The sequence below is a fragment of the Grampus griseus genome, assembly GCF_964374135.1.
Source record: "Grampus griseus genome assembly, contig: HAP1_SCAFFOLD_299, whole genome shotgun sequence".
Lineage (NCBI taxonomy): Eukaryota > Metazoa > Chordata > Mammalia > Artiodactyla > Delphinidae > Grampus > Grampus griseus.
Genome location: NW_028133156.1, coordinates 169712 through 193881, shown reverse-complemented (window position 1 = coordinate 193881; position 24170 = coordinate 169712). Strand labels below are relative to the sequence as shown.

General features: G+C 36.9%; 1 protein-coding gene and 1 pseudogene across 2 annotated transcripts; one reads left to right on the top strand and one right to left on the bottom strand.

Moving 5' to 3' along the window:
* Positions 1 to 729: 729 nt before the first annotated feature.
* Positions 730 to 6558, top strand: LOC309817806 (tripartite motif-containing protein 64C-like; the record flags this gene model as incomplete). The annotated part of the gene is made up of 6 exons (XM_082682093.1): positions 730 to 1143; positions 1655 to 1750; positions 2436 to 2666; positions 3429 to 3451; positions 4944 to 5041; positions 6065 to 6558. 6 exons carry the CDS (start codon positions 730 to 732, stop codon positions 6556 to 6558), a joined length of 1356 nt encoding a protein of 451 aa, XP_082538219.1.
* Positions 6559 to 12763: 6205 nt separating this feature from the next.
* On the bottom strand, positions 12764 to 13898 carry LOC309817805 (upstream-binding factor 1-like protein 1; annotated as a pseudogene). The gene has a single exon. The product of its transcript is annotated as an upstream-binding factor 1-like protein 1 (transcript).
* Positions 13899 to 24170: the final 10272 nt, after the last annotated feature.

Below are 24170 nucleotides of genomic sequence, written 5' to 3'. Positions count from 1 at the left end.
ACTGATTATCGTTGTAGCTTGAACATTCATCAGTTTGAAATGTGAAGGTGCTCTGATTGTCTGAAAAGACTGGGAAAAAATGTTTTCCTGAGCTAGAAATAGTATACTTTTTCCTTGAGAGGAGGAGTTTTGCTATTTAAGTTGGAAGCAAATACTCAACTTTTTATAGTTTTAGGACTCCAAAATTTCAGTCAACATTGATTAAATGAACAAGCTTAAATTATATGTAAACAATTTTGTCTTTGGAAAAGGGTATCTGTCACTTGGGAGATATGAGGCATAGAGACCATTAGCATAGCGATGAAGTGTGTGCATGTATGGGTACCAGTCATGGAGAGAGAGAAAGAGATTGAGATTCTCTCTGTGCTTCTGCACCAATCATCTATTAAAAAGTACTCTGGTGTCATCCTGTCTCTTAGCCTTTGCTCTAATATTTAAGCTTTTCCATGTAATTTAGGTATGATTGAGACCATGGCTTATTTTAAACAATAAAGTTGCTAGGTAGTCTCTTCTCTAATTTCATCATTTGTGTTATAGCATGAACCCAATCTGTCTGTATTCACCACTTCTAGGTTTGTACTGGGGGTAAGCAAATAGGTAAATCAGATAGAGTTCAAGCAGACAAGCTTTGTCCAAAGGCTGTTTTTTGTTTTGTTTTTTATCTAATCAGGGTAAAAGAATGATCACTAGAATGATTACTCTTGTTCTTTCTCTTTAATTTCTAGAAACATGGATCCCAAAGGATTCCTGCAAGCTTTCCAGAATGAACTAACCTGTTCCGTCTGTATGAACTACTTCATAGACCCCGTCACCATAGACTGTGGGCACAGCTTTTGCCGTCCCTGCCTGTACCTCTGCTGGGAGGAAGACCAGACTCCAAAGAGCTGCCCTGAGTGCAGGGGACTATCAGAGAAGCCAGATTTCCAAACCAATATTGTACTCAAGAGGCTGGCTTCCCTCGCCAGACAGGACGCAGCTAAACAAACCAACAGCTTGGAGGCGCAGATCTGCTTGACACACAAAGAAGCCAAAGGACTCTTCTGTGAGGTTGACAAGACCCTGCTCTGTGGCCCCTGCTCTGAGTCCCCAGAGCATGCAGCTCACAGCCACAGTCCAATACAATGGGCTGCTGAGGAATACCGGGTAGGTGATGTTTCTAAAGCAGTTAGGAACCTACAGGCTCCTAAATCAGAGAGAAAGATGAGGATAATAATGAAGTTGATGGGGATGGAGATGGTCGAGGTGGAGATTTTTCAGTGTGGGTCCCAAGATAGAAATGTATCATTTCAATGTTGTTGCCCAATTGTCCAAACATGTGGAAATGCTGCATCCTGGGGCATGTGGCAGCACCAGGCATACTGGCTTCTGATGTGAGCTTGAGGCTTTCTCAGTCAGGTTATATAAATATATGAGTCTCAATTTCTTAGGAAATGGATTCCATCATCTGTAAAGTTCCCCCAATTTTCTAGGATACGTCTCTGTCATTTCTGATATTCAAAATATTAGAATCAGACTAGATTAATGTGGAAAAATCTTATCACTTCATTTTAAATCACAATTACCGGTTTTTCAATGACTCCCTTTGCTCATAATTAAGGGGATGAAATTTACAGTATCATCATCTGTGTCACTAAAGCTTATGGGTATTTTCCAGGAGAAACTTCTAAAGAGAATGGGCTCTTTATGGAAAATGACACAAGAAATGCAAAACCATCTGAATCTGGAAACTCACAAAACTCTGTCATTAGAGGTAAGGATGAAAATGTTCCTTTTCATTTGTATGAATATTGACATAATTCTAGCTTAGACTTTTAGCTCAGTTTAAGTTCCCAGTTAAAGGACAGTGGTCTCTTCCCTGGAGAAGTAGTGGTTTCAAATGACATATCAGTGATCACAAATATACAGGCCCATACAAGCTATTTCAAATATTGCTAGTATATGGGAAAACCAGGGCATGAAAATTATTCATAGTCCAAATTTTGAAGATTTGGGTAAACTTTCTTAGATATGGATGATAAGAGAACATTGCACTCAGTGTGACTCTAAAGGAGAGGAGAGGAATAGAGTAGTGCCTAGAGGAAAAATAAAGAATGTTTTTTAAACTGTACAATATGGGGTTTACATACTTAAAAATATATTTAGAAAAGTCAGGCAAAGGAACAAAAAGAAAAGAAGATTCAGGTAAGAGAAAAAATAAATAATGGACTAGGAACCCTGAAGAAACCTCCTAGGGAGAAAAACTGGGATCCTTCGGATGGCTTGATTTAAACGGGGAAAGAAACTAGGAATATAGAGAAGGATGGACAGGAAGGACCCTTTGAGGTGTGAGGTAGAAAGTTTGTCAAGAGCTTTCCTGATGACAGTAAGGAAATAATGTTTGACGTTTTCTGTTGAGAATGAGGATGAGTGATTCTTTGAATCCACTATCTCTGCAGAACTATGCGGCCATAAGGAAGGTGATGATCAAAGTTCAGTATCAGATGATCCACCTGTTTCTCCAGAAGCAGGAGCAACTCCATCTGGAGGCGCTGGAGGAAGAAGCGAAGGAGACTCTTCAGCAACTCAGGGAGAGTGAATTCAGAATGACTCAACAGAAAGAAAGTCTGAAAGAAATGTACAGAGAGCTGACTGAGATGTGCCACAAGCCCGACTTGGAGCTGCTCCAGGTGAGAAGGGAGGTTCCATCCTCAGAGATAGAAGTACTATTCTGGGCACTGTTGCCATGACATTGAAATGTTACCTGCATATACTCTTATCTCAGCTAAGGGATGATGCTCCTTGACTCCCATTATCTTACTTGTCCAATCCCTTATTTCTCATAGCCTGGTAATTTTTGGGAGTTTTTTTTTTTTAATCCTTTCACTAGCTAACATAGGACAAAATTATTTCGGTGTGATCAGGGGGACTCTCCACACTGATTATCCAAAGCCAGCAAAATTCTGTAGCCAGGAAAAGTTAACTTTGTTGGAATAATTTTCAATATATGTTCCCTTAATCCCTTGTCACTCTGTTATCCCATACTTACTGAATACATTGAGGTTTTGCCCATTGTCTAGAAAAAATTAGAACTGGTAATCAATTTCAATGTATTCTATAATTCATTTTGTATGGTCCTCTGTTTTGCTTTAATTGTTATCATAAATGAGATCTCTCCTTGGGAATAGGACAGGGCACTGAGTGACATTGGAGACCTAGATGTTGTTGCATCATAACACAGACTCTTCCTGGCCTTCTTCCTTCTGTAATGCATCTTGACTAAGTCCATCATGTTTTAGTTTAGGCTCTGTTATTAAGATAACCTCTAATTGTTCCTTAGAGAAGAATCAGAGAATAAATACCTTAATGAAAGGAATAAACAAAAATACTAAAGAAGATGCAAAAGGACAGAACCCTGATGATTAACATCATCATTTCTTTTTCCCTTGCAGAACTTGGGCAATGTATTGGAAAGGTGAGTTTACACTAAAGATTTCTGATTTCTGAGAATGTTTCTGTCTTTTTGATGAAGTAAATGTACAGTCATCCCTTAGTACCATGAGGATTTGGTTCCAAGCCCTCCCCCATACCTAAATCTGAGGATGTACAATCCCTTATACAAAATGACATAGTATGTACAAATAACTCACAAACATTTTCTAGTATCCTTTAAGTCATCTCTAGACTACTTCTAACACCTATTATAATGTAAATTAAATGCTATGTAAATAGTTGCCTGGTGTGCGGCATTTTCAAGTTTTACTTTTTGAAATTTCCTGATTTTTTTTCTGAATATTTTTCATTCAGATTTCACAGTTTCAAATCATGATTGAATCCACAGGTGTGGAATCCTAACAAATGGCAGGTGGACTGTACATTTTTTGAGCTATTAACATTGTTTTTGTGGCTATTTTCTGTTTTATTTTGAAAGAGTTCTGAAGGACTCCTACTCCTTGGTCTCAGAAGTTTCCTGCTCATTTGGTTGATTTCAAATATACCTAAAAGGCTTCTGACATTCTGGACTTTGTTCCACCTCTCTAGCCTTACCACAGTAAAACGTACTGAACGAAATTTTCTCAGTTGCAATAGAGGAAGAACCTACCTGAGTGAGTTGGAAGGTGAATAATACTGGACAGAGGTAGATTCCCTAAGAGTGGGAAGAGGGGCTGTGATTTTGCTCCTAGAAGTAGCAGTGACTCAACCTGTTCCATCACTGAAAGCCCCCTTGTAAGCTGGACCTCAGAGGGAATGGCTTCCTGGTGCACACTGGGAAGTTGTACTTTCAGGACAAGGGTAGTCAGGCTGGAATTGAATTCCCTCGCTGTGCTGACAAGAGCAAAGCTGTCTGGTTCAGTGTACTCTTCCTTTTGGTGACTACTTGCTGACTGAAGTACAAAAGCTTTGCCTGAATTTGTGCTCTCCGTAAAATGCCCAGGATCTTTGCATCACCTGAGATTGAATAGAGCGAGTAAACAAACCTCAAAATTTCTAGAAATGGAATAATGACTAAAATGAACGGGGAATTTGAAAACGGATATAATTTATATTTTGAAAAAAAGTAAGGTAACATATTTTTTTAATCCCAAGAGTGTAGAATATAATGAATGCACAATTAACCAAAAATGGGAGAATTCTGATGAAATATCTAGGATTAAAAATAGCTTCTTTTGAAGATTAGGATTGACATGTATACGCTACTATGTATAAAATAGATAGCTAATGAGAACCAACTGTATAGCATAGGGAACTCTACTCAGTGCTGTGTGGTGACCTAAATGGGAAGGAAATCCAAAAAAGAGGGGATATATATACACATATAGCTGATTCACTTTGCTGTACAGCAAAAACTAACACAACATTGTAAAGCAACTATACTCCAATAAAAAAATATAATAAATGGCTTCTTTTGTAATGGTTGTGTGATTAACCTTTGGCCCTGAAGTGTAACTGATATCATTTTTTTACAGGACTGATTTGGTACAGATGCAAAAGCCTCAGCCAGTGAACCCAGAGCTCACTTCCTGGCCTGTCACTGGAATCCTAGACATGCTGAACAGCTTCAGAGGTAAGAGTCAGCACTTTGGTGATCAGGCCTCCATTTCTTTGATGGTTCTTGGGAAGGAGTCTTCTTTGATTTTATTTTTTCTGACATGAAGTTAGTACATGACTTTCCAAAGTTGTTATATCTTTTCTGCCAATACAGTCATGCTACAAAGAACAAGGCTGAACTTTGCAACCTATATTTTACTGCAAATGCAAAGCAAGATACATATTTTTAGTTACATCTGAAATAGGCTGAGCAAGAAGAGAGCAACTGGATTGATCAGCTAGTTATAAAGAACAGAATATTTAGTTCTCAGAGTAGCAGTTAATGTTGTATGTTTATTCAGTTTATTTCACTCTTGAAAGGTTATATATGGCATTGCTGGTTTTAATTTGTTCTATATTACAATTGTTTATCATGCATTATACAAAGAATATTTCTTATTTCTATAATTACTAACTTTTGACAAAATAGACTACAATTGGCTTAGGCAGAATCATTGTAGTGCTGTTAGATCAATCTCAAAATAATTGAAAGGTGAGGGATATGTGAACATGGTTAGTCATAACATGCTTTTAGAAGCTTCCAAACTATTCATTGATGGATTTCTATCAACATTTTTGCTTTGAAAACTTGCTAGGTAGAGACTCTAGCCCAACAAATACGCACATAATATGAAAATGCTCTCTATATATTAAACAGTGTTAAAGACAAAAGACACAAGAAAAGTTTTCTAAAGAAAAAAATAAAATTTTATGTGTCCTGAAATAAACTATCAAGAATTTGACATTAAATCAGACTTCACAGAGTTCATGATATGTCTGTATGATTTTTTCTTTTTCTATATGATTTGAGGTGTTTCTATGTGCTGTAGAGATAGTTATAACTCTTGTTCTTCACAGAAGAGCCAGTCTGAACTCCCTTTTGTCTTCCTTTTGTATTTCCTTGGAGGAGGGAAAATGAAAAGACTCATTGGGTAGAGAGCCTCTGCCTCTCAGGCCATGGAAATCCCACTTGTTGACCACATTTTTGCTGTTTCTGCAGTGGATAACGTTCTGAGTCAGAAAACGACCATTCACAATGTGAGCCTTTCTGAGGATGATACAACTATGATATATGGAGATGACCATCATGGTGTGTCCAGAGAGCTCCAGGGTGCAGAGAGTTTTGTGGCCTGGGGAGCTGTGGCCTTCACCTCCGGAAGGCATTACTGGGAGGTGGATGTGACACACTCCTCGAACTGGATTCTGGGAGTCTGTAAAGATATCTTGACAAGCAATACTGTTATCAGTATTGATTCTGAAGAAGCATTTTTGCTATCTTCTATGAAAGTGAACAATCATTATATTCTGTCCACGAACTCCCCACCCTTAATTCAGTATGTGCAAAGGCCTCTGGGTGGGATTGGAGTGTTTCTGGATTATGACAATGGAATTGTGAGCTTCTATGATGTTTGCAGAGGTTCCCTCATATATACTTTCTTTCCTTCATTCTTTTCCTCCCCTCTGAAGCCTTTCCTTTGCCTTAGGTCTCCATGAATAGTCAAGTTCCATGACCATTTATTAGATGAACTTTTCGTCGGAGGAAGTTACTGTCCTGAGACCTCATGTGAGGCTACAGGATGATACTTGACTGTCTCTGAGCCTATTGTAATTTAATGGAACATAATGATGGTATGTTTATAAAATGGCATAACCATGTTGAATGTATAAATTTGTTAATTAAATGATCTATTAATAAAAATTTTTTTATCAAGCATTTCTAGAATATAATCAATATTCTTTTTAAAAAATAATATTTGTATTAAAATAAAAATTACATATCATAAGGTTCATTTACATTTTAAGCAATGTGTTTTTTCTTCCATAGTTGAACCATATTGGGGTAGAAGAATGAAGTGGTATATATCTCAGCATAGTAAACAAAAGGAATAGCTCAGTTTTTTCTTCAAGTGTGACCTACTTGGTTGGATAAATGTATTTGACAGATTTGGTCAAACTCTTTCTCTTTGTCAAACATTTAGACTTTCTCTAAACCCTGGTCATTCAGCACATCACAGCTCATCAACAGCTTTTCCAGAAAGTTTTTCCTGACTCCACAGACCAGTATAGTTCCTCTTATAACACACTCTCTGAGCATATGTCATCTCACATAATGTTCAACAAACTTTCCCCAAATTACTAGATACTTTTTACTGCAGACTGAAAATTATGAGAGAGTAAGGATGGCCTTTGACTTATTTACTACTATATTCCCACGATCCAATGAAGCACTTAGAACATAACAAAAATAAATATAAGGCAAATGAATGAACAAATACATGAGTGAAATAGCTAATACACAGAAAAAGTATTCTATCATCATTAAAATTTTCTTTACAGACTAGCAAAAGTTAAGAGAATTCAGCAGCACCAAACCAGCTTTACAACAAATGCTAAAGGAACTTCTCCAGGCAGGAAACACAAGAGAAGGAAAAGACCTACAATAACAAACCCAAAACAATTACGAAAATGATAATAGAAACATACATATCGATAATTACCTTAAATGTAAATGGATAAAATGTTCCAACCAAAAGACATAGAGTGGGTGAATGGATACAAAAACAAGACCCATATATATGCTGTCTACAAGAGACACACTTCAGACCTAGGGACACATACAGACTGAAAGTGAGGGAATGGAAAAAGATATTCCATGCAAACAGAAATCAAAAGAAAGCTGGGGTAGCAATTCTCATGTAACACAAAATAGACTTTAAAATAAAGACTATTACTGGAGACAAAGAAGGGCACTACATAATGATCAAAGGATCAATCCAAGAAGAAGATATAACAATTGTATATATTTATGTACCCAACATAGGAGCACCTCAATACATAAGGCAAATGCTAACAGCCATAAAAGGGGAAATAGACAGTAACACAGTCATAGTAGGGAACTTTAAGATGCCACTTTCACCAATGGAGAGATCAACCAAAATGAAAATAAATAAGGAAACACAAGCTTTAAATGATACATTAAACAAGATGGACTTAATTGATATTTATAGGACATTCCATCCAAAAGCAACATGGAACGAACACATGGAGGCTAAACAACAAACTACTAAATAACCAAGAGATCACTGAAGAAATCAAAGAGGAAATCAAAAAATACCTAGAAACAAATGACCATGAAAACACGAAAACCAAAACCTATGGGATGCAGCAAAAGCAGTTTTAAGAGGGAAATTTATAGCAATACAATCCTACATCAAGAAGCAAGAAACACCTCAAATAAACAACCTAACCTTAAACCAAAAGCAATTAGAGAAAGAAGAACAAAAAAAAACCAAAGTTAGCAGAAGGAAAGAAATCATAAAGATCAGATCAGAAATAAATGGGGAAAAAATGAAGGAAACAATAGCAAAGATCAATAAAACTAAAAGCTGGTTCCTTGAGAAGATAAACAAAATTGATAAACCATTAGCCAGACTCATCAAGAAAAAAAGGGAGAAGTCTCAAATCAATAGAATTGGAAAAGAAAAAGGAGAAGTAAGAACTGACACTGCAGAAATACAAAGAATCATGAGAGATTACTACAAGCAACTCTATGCCAATAACATGGACAACCTGGAAGAAATGGACAAATTATTAGAAAAGCACAACCTTCCGAGACTGAATCAGAAAGAAATAGAAAATATAAACAAACCAATCATAAGCATTGGAATTGAAACTGTGATTAAAAATCTTCCAACAAACAAAAGCCCAGAACCAGATGGCTTCACAGGTGAATTCTATCAAACTTTTAGAGAAGAGATAACACCTATGCTTCTCAAACTCTTCCAAAATATAACAGAGGGAGGAACACTCCCAAACTCATTCTGCAAGGCCATCATCACCCTGATACCAAAACCAGACAAAGATGTCACAAAAAAAGAAAACTACAGGCCAATATCACTGATGAACATAGATGCAAAAATCCTCAACAAAATACTAGCAAACAGAATCCAACAGCACATTAAAGGGAACATACAACATCATCAAGTGTGGTTTATCCCAGGAATGCAAGGATTCTTCAATATACACAAATCAAACAATGTGATACACCATATTAACAAATTGAAGGATAAAAACAATATGATCATCTCAGTAGATGCAGAAAAAGCTTTCAACAAAATTCAACACCCATTTATGATAAAAACACTCCAGAAAGTACACATAGAGGGAACTTACCTCAACATAATAAAGGCCGTATATGACAAACTCACATTCAGCATCATTCTCAAAGGTGAAAAACTGAAACCATTTCCACTAAGATCAGGAGCAAGACTAGGTTGCCCACTGTCACCACTCTTATTCAACATAGTTTTGGAAGTTTTAGCCACAGCAATCAGAGAAGAAAAAGAAATAAAAGGAATCCAAATTGGAAAAGAAGAAGTAAAACTGTCACTGTTTGCAGATGACATGATACTATACTTAAAGAATCCTAAATATGCTACCAGAAAACTACTAGAGCTAATCAATGAATTTGGTAAAGTAGCAGGATACAAAATTAATGCATAGAAGTCTCTTGCATTCCTATACACTAATGATGTAATATCTGAAAGAGAAATCAAGGAAACACTCCCATTTACCATTGCAACAAAAAGAATAAAATACTTAGGAATAAACCTACCTCAGAAGGCAAAAGACCTGTATGCAGAAAACTATAAGACACTGATGAAAGAAATTAAAGATGACACAAACAGATGGAGAGATATACCATGTCCTTGGATTGGAAGAATCAACATTGTGAAATAGACTATACTACCCAAAGCAATCTACAAATTCAGGCAATGCCTATCAAACTACCAACGGCATTTTTCACAGAACTAGAAAAAAAACTTTGCAATTTTTATGGAAACAAAAAGACCTCAAATAGCCAAAGCAATCTTGAGAAAGAAAAATGGAGATGGAGGAATCAGGCTTCCTGACTTCAGAACATACTACAAAACTACAGGAATCAAGACAATATGGTACTGGCACAAAAACAGAAGTATAGATCAGTGGAACAGGATAGAAAGTCCAGAGATAAGCCCACACACATATGGTCACCTTATCTTTGATAAAGGAGGCAAGAATATACAATGGAGAAAAGACAACCTCTTCAATAAGTGGTGTTGGGAAAACTGGATAGCTACATGTAAAAGAATGAAATTCGAACACTCCCTAATACCATACACAAAAATAAAATTAAAATGGATTAAAGACCTAAATATATGGCCATACACTATAAACTCTTAGAGGAAAACATAGGCAGAACACTCTATGACATAAATCACAGCAAGATCCTTTTTGACCCACCTCCTAGAGAAATGGAAATAAAAACAAAAATAAACAAATGGGACCTAATGAAACTTAAAAGCTTTTGCACAGCAAAGGAAACCATAAACAAGAGGAAAAGAGAGCCCTCAGAATGGGAGAAAATATTTGCAAATGAAGCAACTGACAAAGGATTAATCTCCAAAATATACAAGCAGCTCATGCAGCTCAATAATCAGAAAACAAAAACCCAATCCAAAAATGGACAGAAGACCTCAATAGACATTTCTCCAAAGAAGATATACAGATTGCCAGCAGACGCATGAAAGGATGCTCCACGTCACTAATCATTAGAGAAATGGGAAGCAAAACTACAATGAGGTATCACCTCACACTAGTCAGAGTGGCCATTATCAAAAAATCTAGAAACAATAAATGCTGGAGAGGGTGTGGAGAAAAGGGAACACTCTTGCACTGTTGGTGGGAATGTAAATTGATACAGCCACTATGGAGAACAGTATGGAGGTTCCTCAAAAAGCTAAAAATAGAGCTACCATACGATCCAGTGATTCCACTACTGGGCATGTACCCTCAGAAAGCCATAGTGCACAAAGAGACATGTACCACAATGTTCATTGCAGCTCTATTTACAATAGCCAGGACATGGAAGCAACCTAAATGTCCATCAACTGAGGAATAGCACATATATACAATGGAATATTACTCAGCCATAAAAAGAAATGGAATTGAGTTATTTGTAGTGACGTGGATGGACCCAGAGACTGTCATACAGAGTGAAGTAAGTCAGAAAGAGAAAAAGAAATACCATATGCTAACACAGATATATGGAATCTTAAAAAAAAAAAAAAGGTTCTGAAGAACATAGGGGCAGGACAGGAATAAAGACGCAGATGTTGAGAATGGACTTGAGGACACAGGGAGGGGGAAGGGTCAGCTGGGATGAAGTGAGAGAATGGCATGGAGATATATACACTACCAAACGTAAAATAGATAGCTAGTGGGAAGCAGCCGCATGGCACAGGGAGATCAGCTCGGTGGTTTGTGACCACCTAGAAGTGTGGGATAGGGTGGGTGGGAGGGAGACGCAAGAAGGAGGGTATACAGAGATAAATGTATATGTATAGCTGATTCACTTTGTTGTAAAGCAGAAACTAACACACCATTGTAAAGTAATTATACTGCACTAAGGATGTTAAACATATATATATATATATATATATATATCAGTAAACCAAAATAATAAAAGCAGTGTCATATTTGTACATTAATTCCAAAAAGTTTAGTAGCCTATGGACTAAAATACTTATACACACAACACGTACAAACTCATAACGTAATACAAATAAATCAAGTGTATGGTGAAAACATTATTCACTTACAACCCGGAGCATGAGGAAGGGATTGGAGCAGAACCAAAATAAATTTAGACATGGCCTGGAAAATTAGTGCCAAGAGTCAAAGGAGACTGATTTTAAGGAGGAGTTAATTCAAATGGAAATGATGAAGTTCTAAAAATTAATTTCTAATTTTTGAAATCAGTAAGAACAATCTCAGTGACAGCTAAGCGATAAATATACATATAGAAATGCTGCTGCTCGCATGCCCCTGCCACTAGCAAGATAGGGAAGGGCCAACTTCTCACTTCACAGAGCAGGGAGAGAGACATCAGGAGCTTGACAATCTTCTTAAAGGCAACTCTCCTACCTCCAGTCAATCAAATCTTCCCATTCCCTGTTCCCATGCAGAAGTCCTAAGGGACAGGATCACAGAGAAGGGAGGAGTCACAGACTCCTCGGGGCTCCCTCACAGCTCTGGCAGCAGAAGGTGAGGAAAATAAAACTTCTCTGTTCAGGAAACTCAGCCTAGTCCAGAGTGTACGGCAGCCCAATCAGATCATTGTTTATTCCAAGAGTATTCATGGCATTGACTGTCTCTGGGGGTGGACTTGGGGTACAGAGAGGAACCAGAAATTACTGCACGAGATGTCTTTTTCCCAACTGGTCATACTTTGTATTGAAGAGGGAAGGAAAGAAAGAAGGCAATGAAAGGGCACAGGGAGAAGAGCCCTTCCATTTGATGAAGATGCCATGGCCTTTTTTTTTTTTTTTTTTTTTTTGCGGTACGCGGGCCTCTCACTGTTGGGCCCTCTCCCGTCGCAGAGCACAGGCTCCGGACGCGCAAGCTCAGCGGCCATGGTTCACGGGTCCAGCCGCTCCGCGGCATGTGGGATCTTCTCAGACCGGGGCATGAACCCGTGTCCCCTGCATCGGCAGGCGGACTCTCAACCATTGCACCACCAGGGAAGCCCAGATGGCATGGCCTTTTGCTGGGGAGTTCTTTGTTCAGGTTGTGAAAAAAGCTCAGCTGGAATTGGAGCCAGAGGATTCCCCTGAGGTAGATGAGCTGCAGCCACTGTCCTCAGACACAATCTTCATCTTCACCTAATGCTGTGGTCTGAGGAGTTGCTGCCTTTCTCCTCTTGTTCATCTTCCTTATTTTCCTCTGATCTCCCTGAGGCAGGAAAATATTCTCCAATCATATCTGATAATTCTGTCTCTGGAGCCTGAAGCCCCTGGCCCAGTCCAAGCCCTCCCTGCAGATTCCCTGATGATGGGGACTGCAGATCCATCCTCCTAATCTTGGGATTAGGGCCTCCCATCATGTTCATGTTCTTACGCTTCAAATAGGTTGTCTCTCTGTAATAAGCATGTTCTTCAGGAGACAGACTCTTGAGTCAGAGATCAAGGTCCACCTTGTACTGTTTCTGCAGTTCCTCAGCCTCCTTCTTATAATGCTCCTTCTGGTTCTGTGGGACACGCTGCCAGCATCTACTAATCTCTACCACGTGCTCCCTCAGGGCAACCCTTTCAGCTCCCTACTCAACCACAAATCCTGGTGGAACTTGTGATAGCCATTCATAGGTGGCTTCTTGGGCTCTTCATGAATAAACTGTTTCTGGGGGGAGACCACTTTTTGCACATTTCCCTGAAACTTCTTTGGCACTTTGATTTGGCTTCCTTTGGGGACATCAGATTTCGTGGAGCTCTGGACCAGATCAGGGTGCTGTTCTCTGAACAGAGTCATTTTCTCCTTAAACTTCTGTTTCTCCTTCTAGAAATCTTGACTAGATTTCAGCTTCAGCTGCTCTGGAAGCTTCTTGTATTCCTCAGACAGAACCTTGGTCAGCTCCTGGTTGCTCAGCTTAGGGTGTTTTTGGTGTACTGGAGTCGCATCTTTTTGAAAAAGCAGAGGTAAGCTGTCAAGGGCTTCTTGGGTAAATCAGGATGCTTCTTGTGTTTTCTGCATTTGTAAGGATTGTCAACATTTTCCTTTGCTTCCAGGACTAATTCTTTCAAAGTGCAAAACTTTCTCAAGTTATAAGAAATTTCTAACCATTTGAGTTTGCACATTTCCCCAGGAAAATCTTTAAAAGCTACTTTTTCCCAGTCCATCAGTGACTGGGTTGTTTTGAACACGTGCCTGTCATTGGATGGAATGTTATTCACCATATATTCCAATAACTTCACAATATCTTCTTTGGACCTGTCATCCTGGCCTTTAGGCAACACCATTTCTTGTTCTTTGGGATACTTATATCATCCCAGCAGTTCAAACACCTCAGCAAATCTCCAGCTTCTTCACTCTCAAGATTCAGCTGGTGAGTTATTTCTGGAAGTCCTGCAGTGTGTGTGATTTCTATGTTTCTGAAGAGAAAGAAAAAGAAAAGTTCTCTGCTATGTGATACACAAGAAAAGCACACCCTACCTGGGATATGTCCCTTCTATCATTTAATTTACCTTTAAAAATGTAAATGAAAACAGGCCCAAATTCTGAGTTGAGGTTCATGTTGAGCATTAAGAGCTCCTTTCATACAATTAAAAATCCTCAGGCCCCGTTCCAACATGCCTTCCAATCAACCTCACCACAGCTTGTTTTAACTACAAATGAACAAAACTAAAGACTGGCTACTCACTCAAGGGGCATAGGATAAGAGAAAACGAAGGGAACTTTAAAAATTAAAATGCTTGAAAAGGAAAGGGCTTTAAAATAGCAATGAGATACCACAACACATGTATAAGAATGGTCAAATTCCCAAAACAAGGACATCACTGAATACTGAGAGGATGTGGAGAATCAGGAACTTTGATTCATGGCTGATGGGAATGCAAACTAGTACAGGCATTCTGAAAGACAATAAGGCAGTTTGTTACAAAACTAAATATCCTCTTACCATGTAATTCGGTAATCATGCTCCTTTGTATTTGCCCAAATCAGTTGAAAACCCGTATTCATTAAAAAAAAAAAAAAAAAACCTGCACAGCGATGTTTATAGCAGCTTTGCTCATTATTGTCAAAACTTGAAAGCAACCAAGATGTCCTTAGGTAGGTGAATGGATAAAGAAATTCTGGTACATCCAGACAATGGAATAGTATTCAGTGCTAAAAAGAAATGAGCCATGAAGCCATCAAGACACATGACATATACTTGAGTGCATATCCCTAAGTGAAAGAAGCTAATCTGAAAAATCTACATGCTTCATGAGCCCTACTATAGGACATTCTGGAAAAAGTAAAAATATGATGACAGTAAAATAATCAGTGGTTGCAAAGGGTTGAGGCTGGGGGTACTAATGAATAGGTGATCACAAAAGGTTTTTAGGGCAGTGTAACTCTTCTGTATATTATAAAGGTGGATACATGATTCCACATGTTCACTATACATCAGTCAAAACCTACAGAATATACAACACCAAGAGTGAACACTAACGTAAAACCATGGACTTTAGGTGATAACGAAGTGCCGGTGTATGTTCTTCAATTGGAATAAATACACCACTCTGGTACAGTGTATGATGATGCGGGATACTGTGTGTGTGTTTATTTGGAGGAGGCAGGAGGTATATGGGAACTCTCTGTACGTTCTACTCAATTTTGCTGTGAATCTAATCTTCTCTAAAACAGTAACACTCCACAGGATTCCAGAGCATAGCTACCTTCTAAGAAGGGTCCTGATGGCCATGGACTGAATGTGCAACTGAGGAGCTAGAAATAGAAATGAGACAAGCCTAGGAGACCCTCCAGACTTGCATCCTGCTCTGAGCACTTCATGGATCAGTCATGAACACTTGAACCTTAAGTTAATGACTGATTTATAGACTAATGGACTCTGTCCATTAGAATAAATGCATTTTATTGAGCCATAATTTTTGTCTTTAAATGGAAAGGATTTAGTGAAAATTATGTAATATTTAGAGTATTTATTTTCTTAACTTTATCAGTCTTTAAGCCATAGTGAAAGCGTTACCTCCTTCAGAAAACTCCCCACAAAATACCTGGTACTTACTAGAATTTAAACAAGTGGAAGAACTGTAAGAGCGCACAATTTTCTCATATCCATTTATCCAATTAGTTGGATAGAAAAGACAATCTTTTCTAACTTCATATCTGTGGTACACAATAAGATCTTGCCCCAAACACCTTGAACAATCTCTTAGGATATTCCTCTAGTGTAAAACTAAGCCTTCTCAGATATATGGTAACTAAGAAAAAAGGTGGAAAATTATATAAAATCACCTTTACAAATGAAAAGTGGAATATTTGAAATCTGAATCTGGAGAGGAAAAATTGTTTTCTTTCCAATTATTGTAAAAGATAAGATAATGTATTTAAAACAATGAAGGTTGAAATACAGTTCTGCTGTAGTTTTTGTGTGTGGCACTTTTACGAGCCAGGCATTTTTCCAAATAGCTTACATTTATTATTATCCCAGGACTTAGATGAGGAAACTAAAAACATTAAGAGAGTTTATTTACTTACCTAAATTACGAAAAAGGTAAAAAAAAAACTAAAAGTAAAGATTTTAAGAAGAGCTTTTCAGTTTTAAAAATAGATTCCATTCATCAGAAAAGTGGGAAAAAATTTATCACAGATAGCTCAATCGTTTAATGAACGATTTCATTAAATCATTCATTAGTTAGGGGATACTAACAATATTATTAGCCTGGTGAGTGGAACCTACAAGGAGTTGAGGTTCCCAAAGGCTTGTAACAGTGGGAAACTGAACCTGAAAGGGACAGACAGCTTCTAGATGAAATTCAGGGATTACTAATATGTTTGTATATCTTGAGAAGAGGTTTCAGTTCAGAGTTTCAGGTTGAGTGTGTGATAGGTTTAGAGAAAGCCACAGAAAATAAACTTGTAAACTGCAGAATGAAGATGTTATAAGAAACAGGAATTGTACTCACAATACAGCTCTTGGCTGAGCTACATCTTTTTTTAACAAAAGAGAATAACTGATATAATTAATCTAACGAACATATCGTGGAAGTACGATAGGGAGGTGAAAGGAAGAGAAGTGTAAAGATGTATGTAAGGGCCAAGGAGCTAAAGACCTAGATATCGCATTTCTGGTAACATCAGTAGACATTATTTATATTAATGTATATTAAATTTATATTAAATGTATATAAATTAAATTATATTTATATAAATTAAATATAATATAATGTATATTATATTTATTATTATATTATATTATAATTATATTAATTATAATTAATTATATTATATTAATTATAATATATATAATTATATAATTATATATAATTAATTATATTATAATTATATATAATTAATATATATTAATATATTAATATATTAATATAATTATATATAATTAATTATATTATATTATAATTATATTAATTATATTATATTAAATATTAAATGTATATTAAATACAATCATATACAATAAGACAGGTACTCATGCACTTCTTTGCATTTTGTCTCCTGCACTGTTACACAAAAATAGTCTTCTTACCACCCATTGATAGAGCAACTTGAGAAAAAAAAATGACATTACACACACAGTATACCTACACTAAACAAAATTATTGTTCAATATTCTATTCTATTAAAAACTCATTCCTATCTATCACTAATAAAAATAATTCATTAGCAGTGTATTAGTCGCTTTTTAACTACAACCTTCAGTTTTGAGAATTCAAACAATTGAATTTTCTCTTCTCGTTGATATTGACACCCGTGAATTTAAGTGACCTTAATGTAAAGGGAATCCATTTCTTAGACTAGCAGATCAATATATTGCCAATCATATCAGATTGACTATCCTATCACAAGTGTTGTCCCATTTGGAAATATGAAAATTCCAAGTTAAAATAAAAACCAGTGCCATCTGATATACCGTGCTTTCAAATAAATGACAGAAATTAATCAAAATTCCCACTTCTATATCAGAGCGAGTGCAGAAGTTCCTCTGCTTTCTGGTATTCAGTGTGTCACCAGTGTTACATTTTCGCAGCCATCACCAGTTGCTGGATTGTCATGGGGCACTTTAAAGACCGAAGCTGCAAACTTTCCTGAAGAAGCATTACTCTTCACCTTCTACAACGCAGGTTCCCAACCAAGTTTTAGGTATCATGCCAAATGGAAAAACCACCTGTCTAGGATTTCCTCTCCAGAAACCCACATCTTACTTTTACACCATAGAAATCATAAATTAGCAGAAACATTTGTATTCCTTTATAAATTTCAAACATTTGTAGGGATTATAATTCTATGGCTCCAGAGTAAACTGAAAGTAATTACATAGTTTTTATTAACTAGGAATATTTCATACACCTGAGAAATTCTTAAGTCTGCTGTTAAATTAAAAAAAAATTTATTTTTAAGGGAAAGAAATATGAATTCCTTTACTCAGAAAGTTTTACTCACAAGAAGATTGTAGAATGGGTCTCATCAATGCTGGTAGGAAAATCCATCCAATCAGGTCAGGGGTTCTATGTTCTCTTGGATGGGTCAGCAGCTGTAACTTTCAGAGTTTTCCATAGTCCAGCCAACTCCAAATGACTCTGAACAGAAGAAACATTGCAGGTTAGTCCTTGAATGGAAAATAGAGGCTACAGCCCTGAATTCTACCTCTTTTCCTTTCTCACCTTGACTCTATGGAAATTGTCACTTGCAAAAACACTGCTCAAAAAATAATTGAGAATTATGGGTACTACTTATGCAACTATTTTATCTTGTGCTTTTTGGTTGGTGCTAAGGGGAAATAGACTTCTGCCTATCCCCTTCTGAAATACAGAATAGGTTTTGGGTTAAATTTATATTTCCATAATTTCATCCACAGAATTAAATTACATATATTATAAGTGGATTATAGTAACCATAGAGTAGGATCATTCATCTTTAAATTTCTATTATAGAATTAATATTTAAAAGGCATCCATTTTTTTGAGATATATCACAAAATATTATCAGTCAAATCAAATATCATGGGCAATAGTTAAACCTTTTCATATTTTCTTCCTTCATTATATACACACACACACACACAACTCACTGTCATATATATATGCACTCATGTATGCCAATTAAATATTGTAGAGGAGAACTTTTAATTCAGTTTCATCCAGATGCTTCTGCTTTCCTTGGTGCTAATACTGAGAAAATGATATTTTTCAACACAAAGAAAAATCATTAGTTGGGTATAATATTCACTGATGGGGTAATTTTTGTGGTGTGTCTGTCCTATCCTTCTTAGCAAATGATTTCTTTCTGTTATTACCTCCAATACTTGGGGGGAAATGTTGACTCTTCCTTTGTATGTTGGTCTGTTATGAATTAGGGACCCATTGTTAGTATTGCTAGTATTTAATTTTTAAGGACCAGCCTTAGTGCACTGGACACAGAAGACATTGGATGTCAGAACTGGTGCTTATCTTGAGACCTCTCCAGGTTCTGCTGTTTCTTTGCTGTTTGTTTCACTTTATGACACAGCAGTTCCCACAGGACAATACAAAGGGCAGACATATAATTGTTCCTTCAGTTACCCAAATATTAGTGGGAGTCACTCTGCTTCTTTTTTTTTTTTTTAACATCTTTATTGGGGTATAATTGCTTTACAATAGTGTGTTAGTTTCTGCTTTATAACAAAGTGAATCAGTTATACATATACATATGTTCCCATATGTCTTCTCGAGTCTCCCTCCCTCCCACCCTCCCTATCCCACCCCTCCAGGCTGTCACAAAGCACCGAGCCAATATCCCTGTGCCATGCGGCTGCTTCCCACTAGCTATCTACCTTACGTTTGTTAGTGTGTATATGTCCATGACTCTCTCTCGCCCTGTCACAGCTCACCCTTCCCCCTCCCCATATCCTCAAGTCCGTTCTCCAGTAGGTCTGCGTCTTTATTCCTGTCTTACCCCTAGGTTCTTCATGACATTTTTTTTCTTAAATTCCATATATATGTGTTAGCATACGGTATTTGTCTTTGTCTTTCTGACTTCACTCTGTATGACAGACTCTAGGTCTATCCACCTCATTACAAATAGCTCAATTTCGTTTCTTTTTATGGCTGAGTAATATTCCATTGTATATATGTGCCACATCTTCCTTATCCATTCATCCGATGATGGGCACTTAGGTTGTTTCCATCTTCGGGCTATTGTAAATAGAGCTGCAATGAACATTTTGGTACATGACTCTTTTTGAATTTCGGTTTTCTCAGGGTATATGCCCAGTAGTGGGATTGCTGGGTCATATGGTAGTTCTATGTGTAGTTTTTTAAGGAACCTCCATACTGTTCTCCATAGTGGCTGAACCAATTCACATTCCCACCAGCAGTGCAAGAGTGTTACTTTTCTCCACACCCTCTCCAGCATTTATTGTTTCTAGATTTTTTGATGATGGCCCTTCTGACTGGTGTGAGATGATATCTCACTGTAGTTTTGATTTGCATTTCTCTAGTGATTAATGATGTTGAGCATTCTTTCATATGTTTGTTGGCAGTCTGTATATCTTCTTTGGAGAAATGTCTATTTAGGTCTTCTGCCTATTTTTGGATTGGGTTGTTTGTTTTTTTGTTATTGAGCTGCATGAGCTGCTTGTAAATTTTGGAGATTAATCTTTTGTCAGTTGCTTCATTTGCAAATATTTTCTCCCATTCAGAGGGTTGTCTTTTGGTCTTGTTTATGGTTTCCTTTGCTGTGCAAAAGCTTTTAAGTTTCATTAGGTCCCATTTGTTTATTTTTGTTTTTATTTCCCTTTCTCTAGGAGGTGGGTCAGAAAGGATCTTGCTGTGATTTATGTCATAGAGTGTTCTGCCTATGTTTTCCTCTAAGAGTTTGATAGTTTCTGGCCTTACATTTAGGTCTTTAATCCATTTTGAGCTTATTTTTGTGTATGGTGTTAGGGAGTGATCTAATCTCATACGTTTACATGTACCTGTCCAGTTTTCCCAGCACCACTTATTGAAGAGGCTGTCCTTTCTCCACTGGACATTCCTGCCATCTTTATCAAAGATAAGGTGTCCATATGTGCGTGGGTTTATCTCTGGGCTTTCTATCCTGTTCCATCAATCTATCTTTCTGTTTTTGTGCCAGTACCATACTGTCTTGATTATTGTAGCTTTGTAGTATAGTCTGAAGTCAGGAAGCCTGATTCCTCCAGCTCCTTTTTTCGTTCTCAAGATTGCTTTGGCTATTTGGGGTCTTTTGTGTTTCCAAACAAATTGCAAAATTTTTTGTTCTAGTTCTGTGAAAAATGCCAGTGGTAGTTTGATAGGGATTGCATTGAATCTATAGATTGCTTTGGGTAGTAGAGTCATTTTCACAATGTTGATTCTTCCAATCCAAGAACATGGTATATCTCCCCATTTATTTGTAACATCTTTAATTTCTTTCATCAGTGTCTTATAATTTTCTGCATACAGGTTTTTTGTCTCCTTAGGTAGGTTTATTCCTAGATATTTTATTCTTTTTGTTGCAATGGTAAATGGGAGTGTTTTCTTGATTTCACTTTCAGATTTTTTGTCATTAGTATATAGGAATGCCAGAGATTTCTGTGCATTAATTTTGTATCCTGCTATTTTACCAAATTCATTGATTAGCTCCAGTAGTTTTCTGGTAGCATCTTTAGGATTCTCTATGTATAGTATCATGTCATCTGCCAAGAGTGACAGCTTTACTTCTTCTTTTCTGATTTGGACTCCTTTTATTTCCTTTTCTTCTCTGATTGCTGTGGCTAAAACTTCCAAAACTATGTTGAATAACAGTGGTGAGAGTGGGCAACCTTGTCTTTTTCCTGATCTTAGTGGAAATGCTTTCAGTTTTTCACCATTGAGGATGATGTTGGCTGTGGGCTTGTCATATATGGCCTTTATTATGTTGAGGAAAGTTCCCTCTATGCCTACTTTCTGCAGGGTTTTTATCATAAATGGGTGTTGAATTTTGTCAAAAGCTTTCTCTGCATCTATTGAGATGATCATATGGTTTTTCTCCTTCAATTTGTTAATATGGTTTATCACATTGATAGATTTGCGTATATTGAAGAATCCTTGCATTCCTGGAATAAACCCCACTTGATCATGGTGTATGATCCTTTTAATGTGCTGTTGGATTCTGTTTGCTAGTATTTTGTTGAGGATTTTTGCATCTATGTTCATCAGTGATATTGGCCTGTAGTTTTCTTTCTTTGTGACATCCTTGTCTGGTTTTGGTATCAAGGTGATGGCGGCCTCGTAGAAGGAATTTGGGAGTGTTCCTCCCTCTGCTATATTTTGGAAGAGTTTGAAAAGGATAGGTGTTACCTCTTCTCTAAATGTTTGATAGAATTCGCCAGTGAAGCCATCTGGTCCTGGGCTTTTGTTTGTTGGAAGATTTCTAATCACAGTTTCAATTTCAGTGCTTGTGATTGGTCAGTTCATATTTTCTATTTCTTCCTGATTCAGTCTCGGCAGGTTGTGCATTTCTAAGAATTTGTCCATTTCTTCCAGATTGTCCATTTTATTGGCATAGAGTTGCTTGTAGTAATCTCTCATGATCTTTTTTATTTTTGCAGTGTCAGTTGTTACTTCTCCTTTTTCATTTCTAATTCTATTGATTTGAGTCTTCTCCCTTTTTTTCTTGATGAGTCTGGCTAGTGGTTTATCTATTTTGTTTATCTTCTCAAAGAACCAGCTTTTATTTTTATTGATCTTTGCTATTGTTTCCTTCATTTCTTTTTCATTTATTTCTGATCTGATTTTTATGATTTCTTTCCTTCTGCTAGCTTTGGGGTTTTTTTGTTCTTCTTTCTCTAATTGCTTGAGATGCAAGGTTAGGTTGTTTATTTGAGATGTTTCCTGCTTCTTAAGGTGGGCTTGTATTGCTATAAACTTCCCCCTTAGAACTGCTTTTGCTGCATCCCATAGGTTTTGGGTCATTGTGTGTCCATTGTCATATGTTTCTAGGTATTTTTTGATTTGCTCTTTGATTTCTTCAGTTGTCACTTCATTATTAAGTAGTGTATTGTTTAGCCTCCATGTGTTTGTATTTTTTACAGATCTTTTCCTGTAATTGATATCTAGTCTCATGGCATTGTGGTCGGAAAAGATACTTGATACAATTTCAATTTTCTTAAATTTACCAAGGCTTAATATGTGACCCAAGATATGATCTATCCTGGAGAATGTTCCATGAGCACTTGAGAAAAATGTGTATTCTGTTGTTTTTGGATGGAGTGTCCCATAAATATCAATTAAGTCCATCTTGTTTAATGTATCATTTAAAGCTTATGTTTCCTTATTTATTTTCATTTTGGATGATCTGTCCATGGGTGAAAGTGGGGTGTTAAAGTCCCCTACTATGAATGTGTTACTGTCGATTTACCCTTTTATGGCTGTTAGTATTTGCCTTATGTATTGAGGTGCTCCTATGTTGGGTGCATAAATATTTACAATTGTTATATCTTCTTCTTGGATCGATCCCTTGATCATTATGTAGTGTCCTTCTTTGGCTCTTCTAATAGTCCTTATTTTAAAGTCTATTTTGTCTGATATGAGAATTGCTACTCCAGCTTCCTTTTGGTTTCCATTTGCATGGAATATATTTTTCCATCCCCTTATTTTCAGTCTGTATGTGTCTCTAGGTCTGAAGTGGGTCTCTTGTAGACAGCATATGTAAGGGTCTTGTTTTTGTATCCATTCAGCCAATCTGTGTCTTTTGGTGGGAGCATTTAGTCCATTTCCATTTAAGGTAATTATCGATATGTATGTTCCTATTCCCATTTTCTAAATTGTTTTGGGTTCGTTATTATAGGTCTTTTCCTTCTCTTGTGTTTCTTGTCTAGAGAAGTTCCTTTAGCATTTGTTGTAAAGCTGGTTTGGTGCTGCTGAATTCTCTCAGCTTTTGCTTGTCTGTAAAGGTTTTAATTTCTCCATCAAATCTGAATGAGATCCTTGCTGGGTAGAGTAGTCTTGGTTGCAGGTTTTTCTCCTTCATCACTTTCAGTATGTCCTGCCACTCCCTTCTGGCTTGTAGGGTTTCTGCTGAGAGATCAGCTGTTACCCTTATGGGGATTCCCTTGTGTGTAATTTGTTGTTTTTCCCTTGCTGCTTTTAATATGCTTTCTTTGTATTTAATTTTTGACAGTTTGATTAATATGTGTCTTGGCGTATTTCTCCTTGTATTTATCCTGTATGGGACTCTCTGTGCTTCCTGGACTTGATTAACTATTTCCTTTCCCATATTAGGGAAGTTTTCAACTATAATCTCTTCAAATATTTTCTCAGTCCCTTTCTTTTTCTCTTCTTCTTCTGGAACCCCTATAATTCGAATGTTGGTACGTTTAATGTTGTCCCAGAGGTCTCTGAGACTGTCCTCAGTTCTTTTCATTCTTTTTTCTTTATTCTGCTCTGCAGTAGTTATTTCCACTATTTTATCTTCCAGGTCACTTATCCGTTCTTCTGCCTCAGTTATTCTGCTATTGATCCCATCTAGAGTACTTTTAATTTCATTTATTGTGTTGTTCATCGTTGCTTGTTTCATCTTTATTTCTTCTAG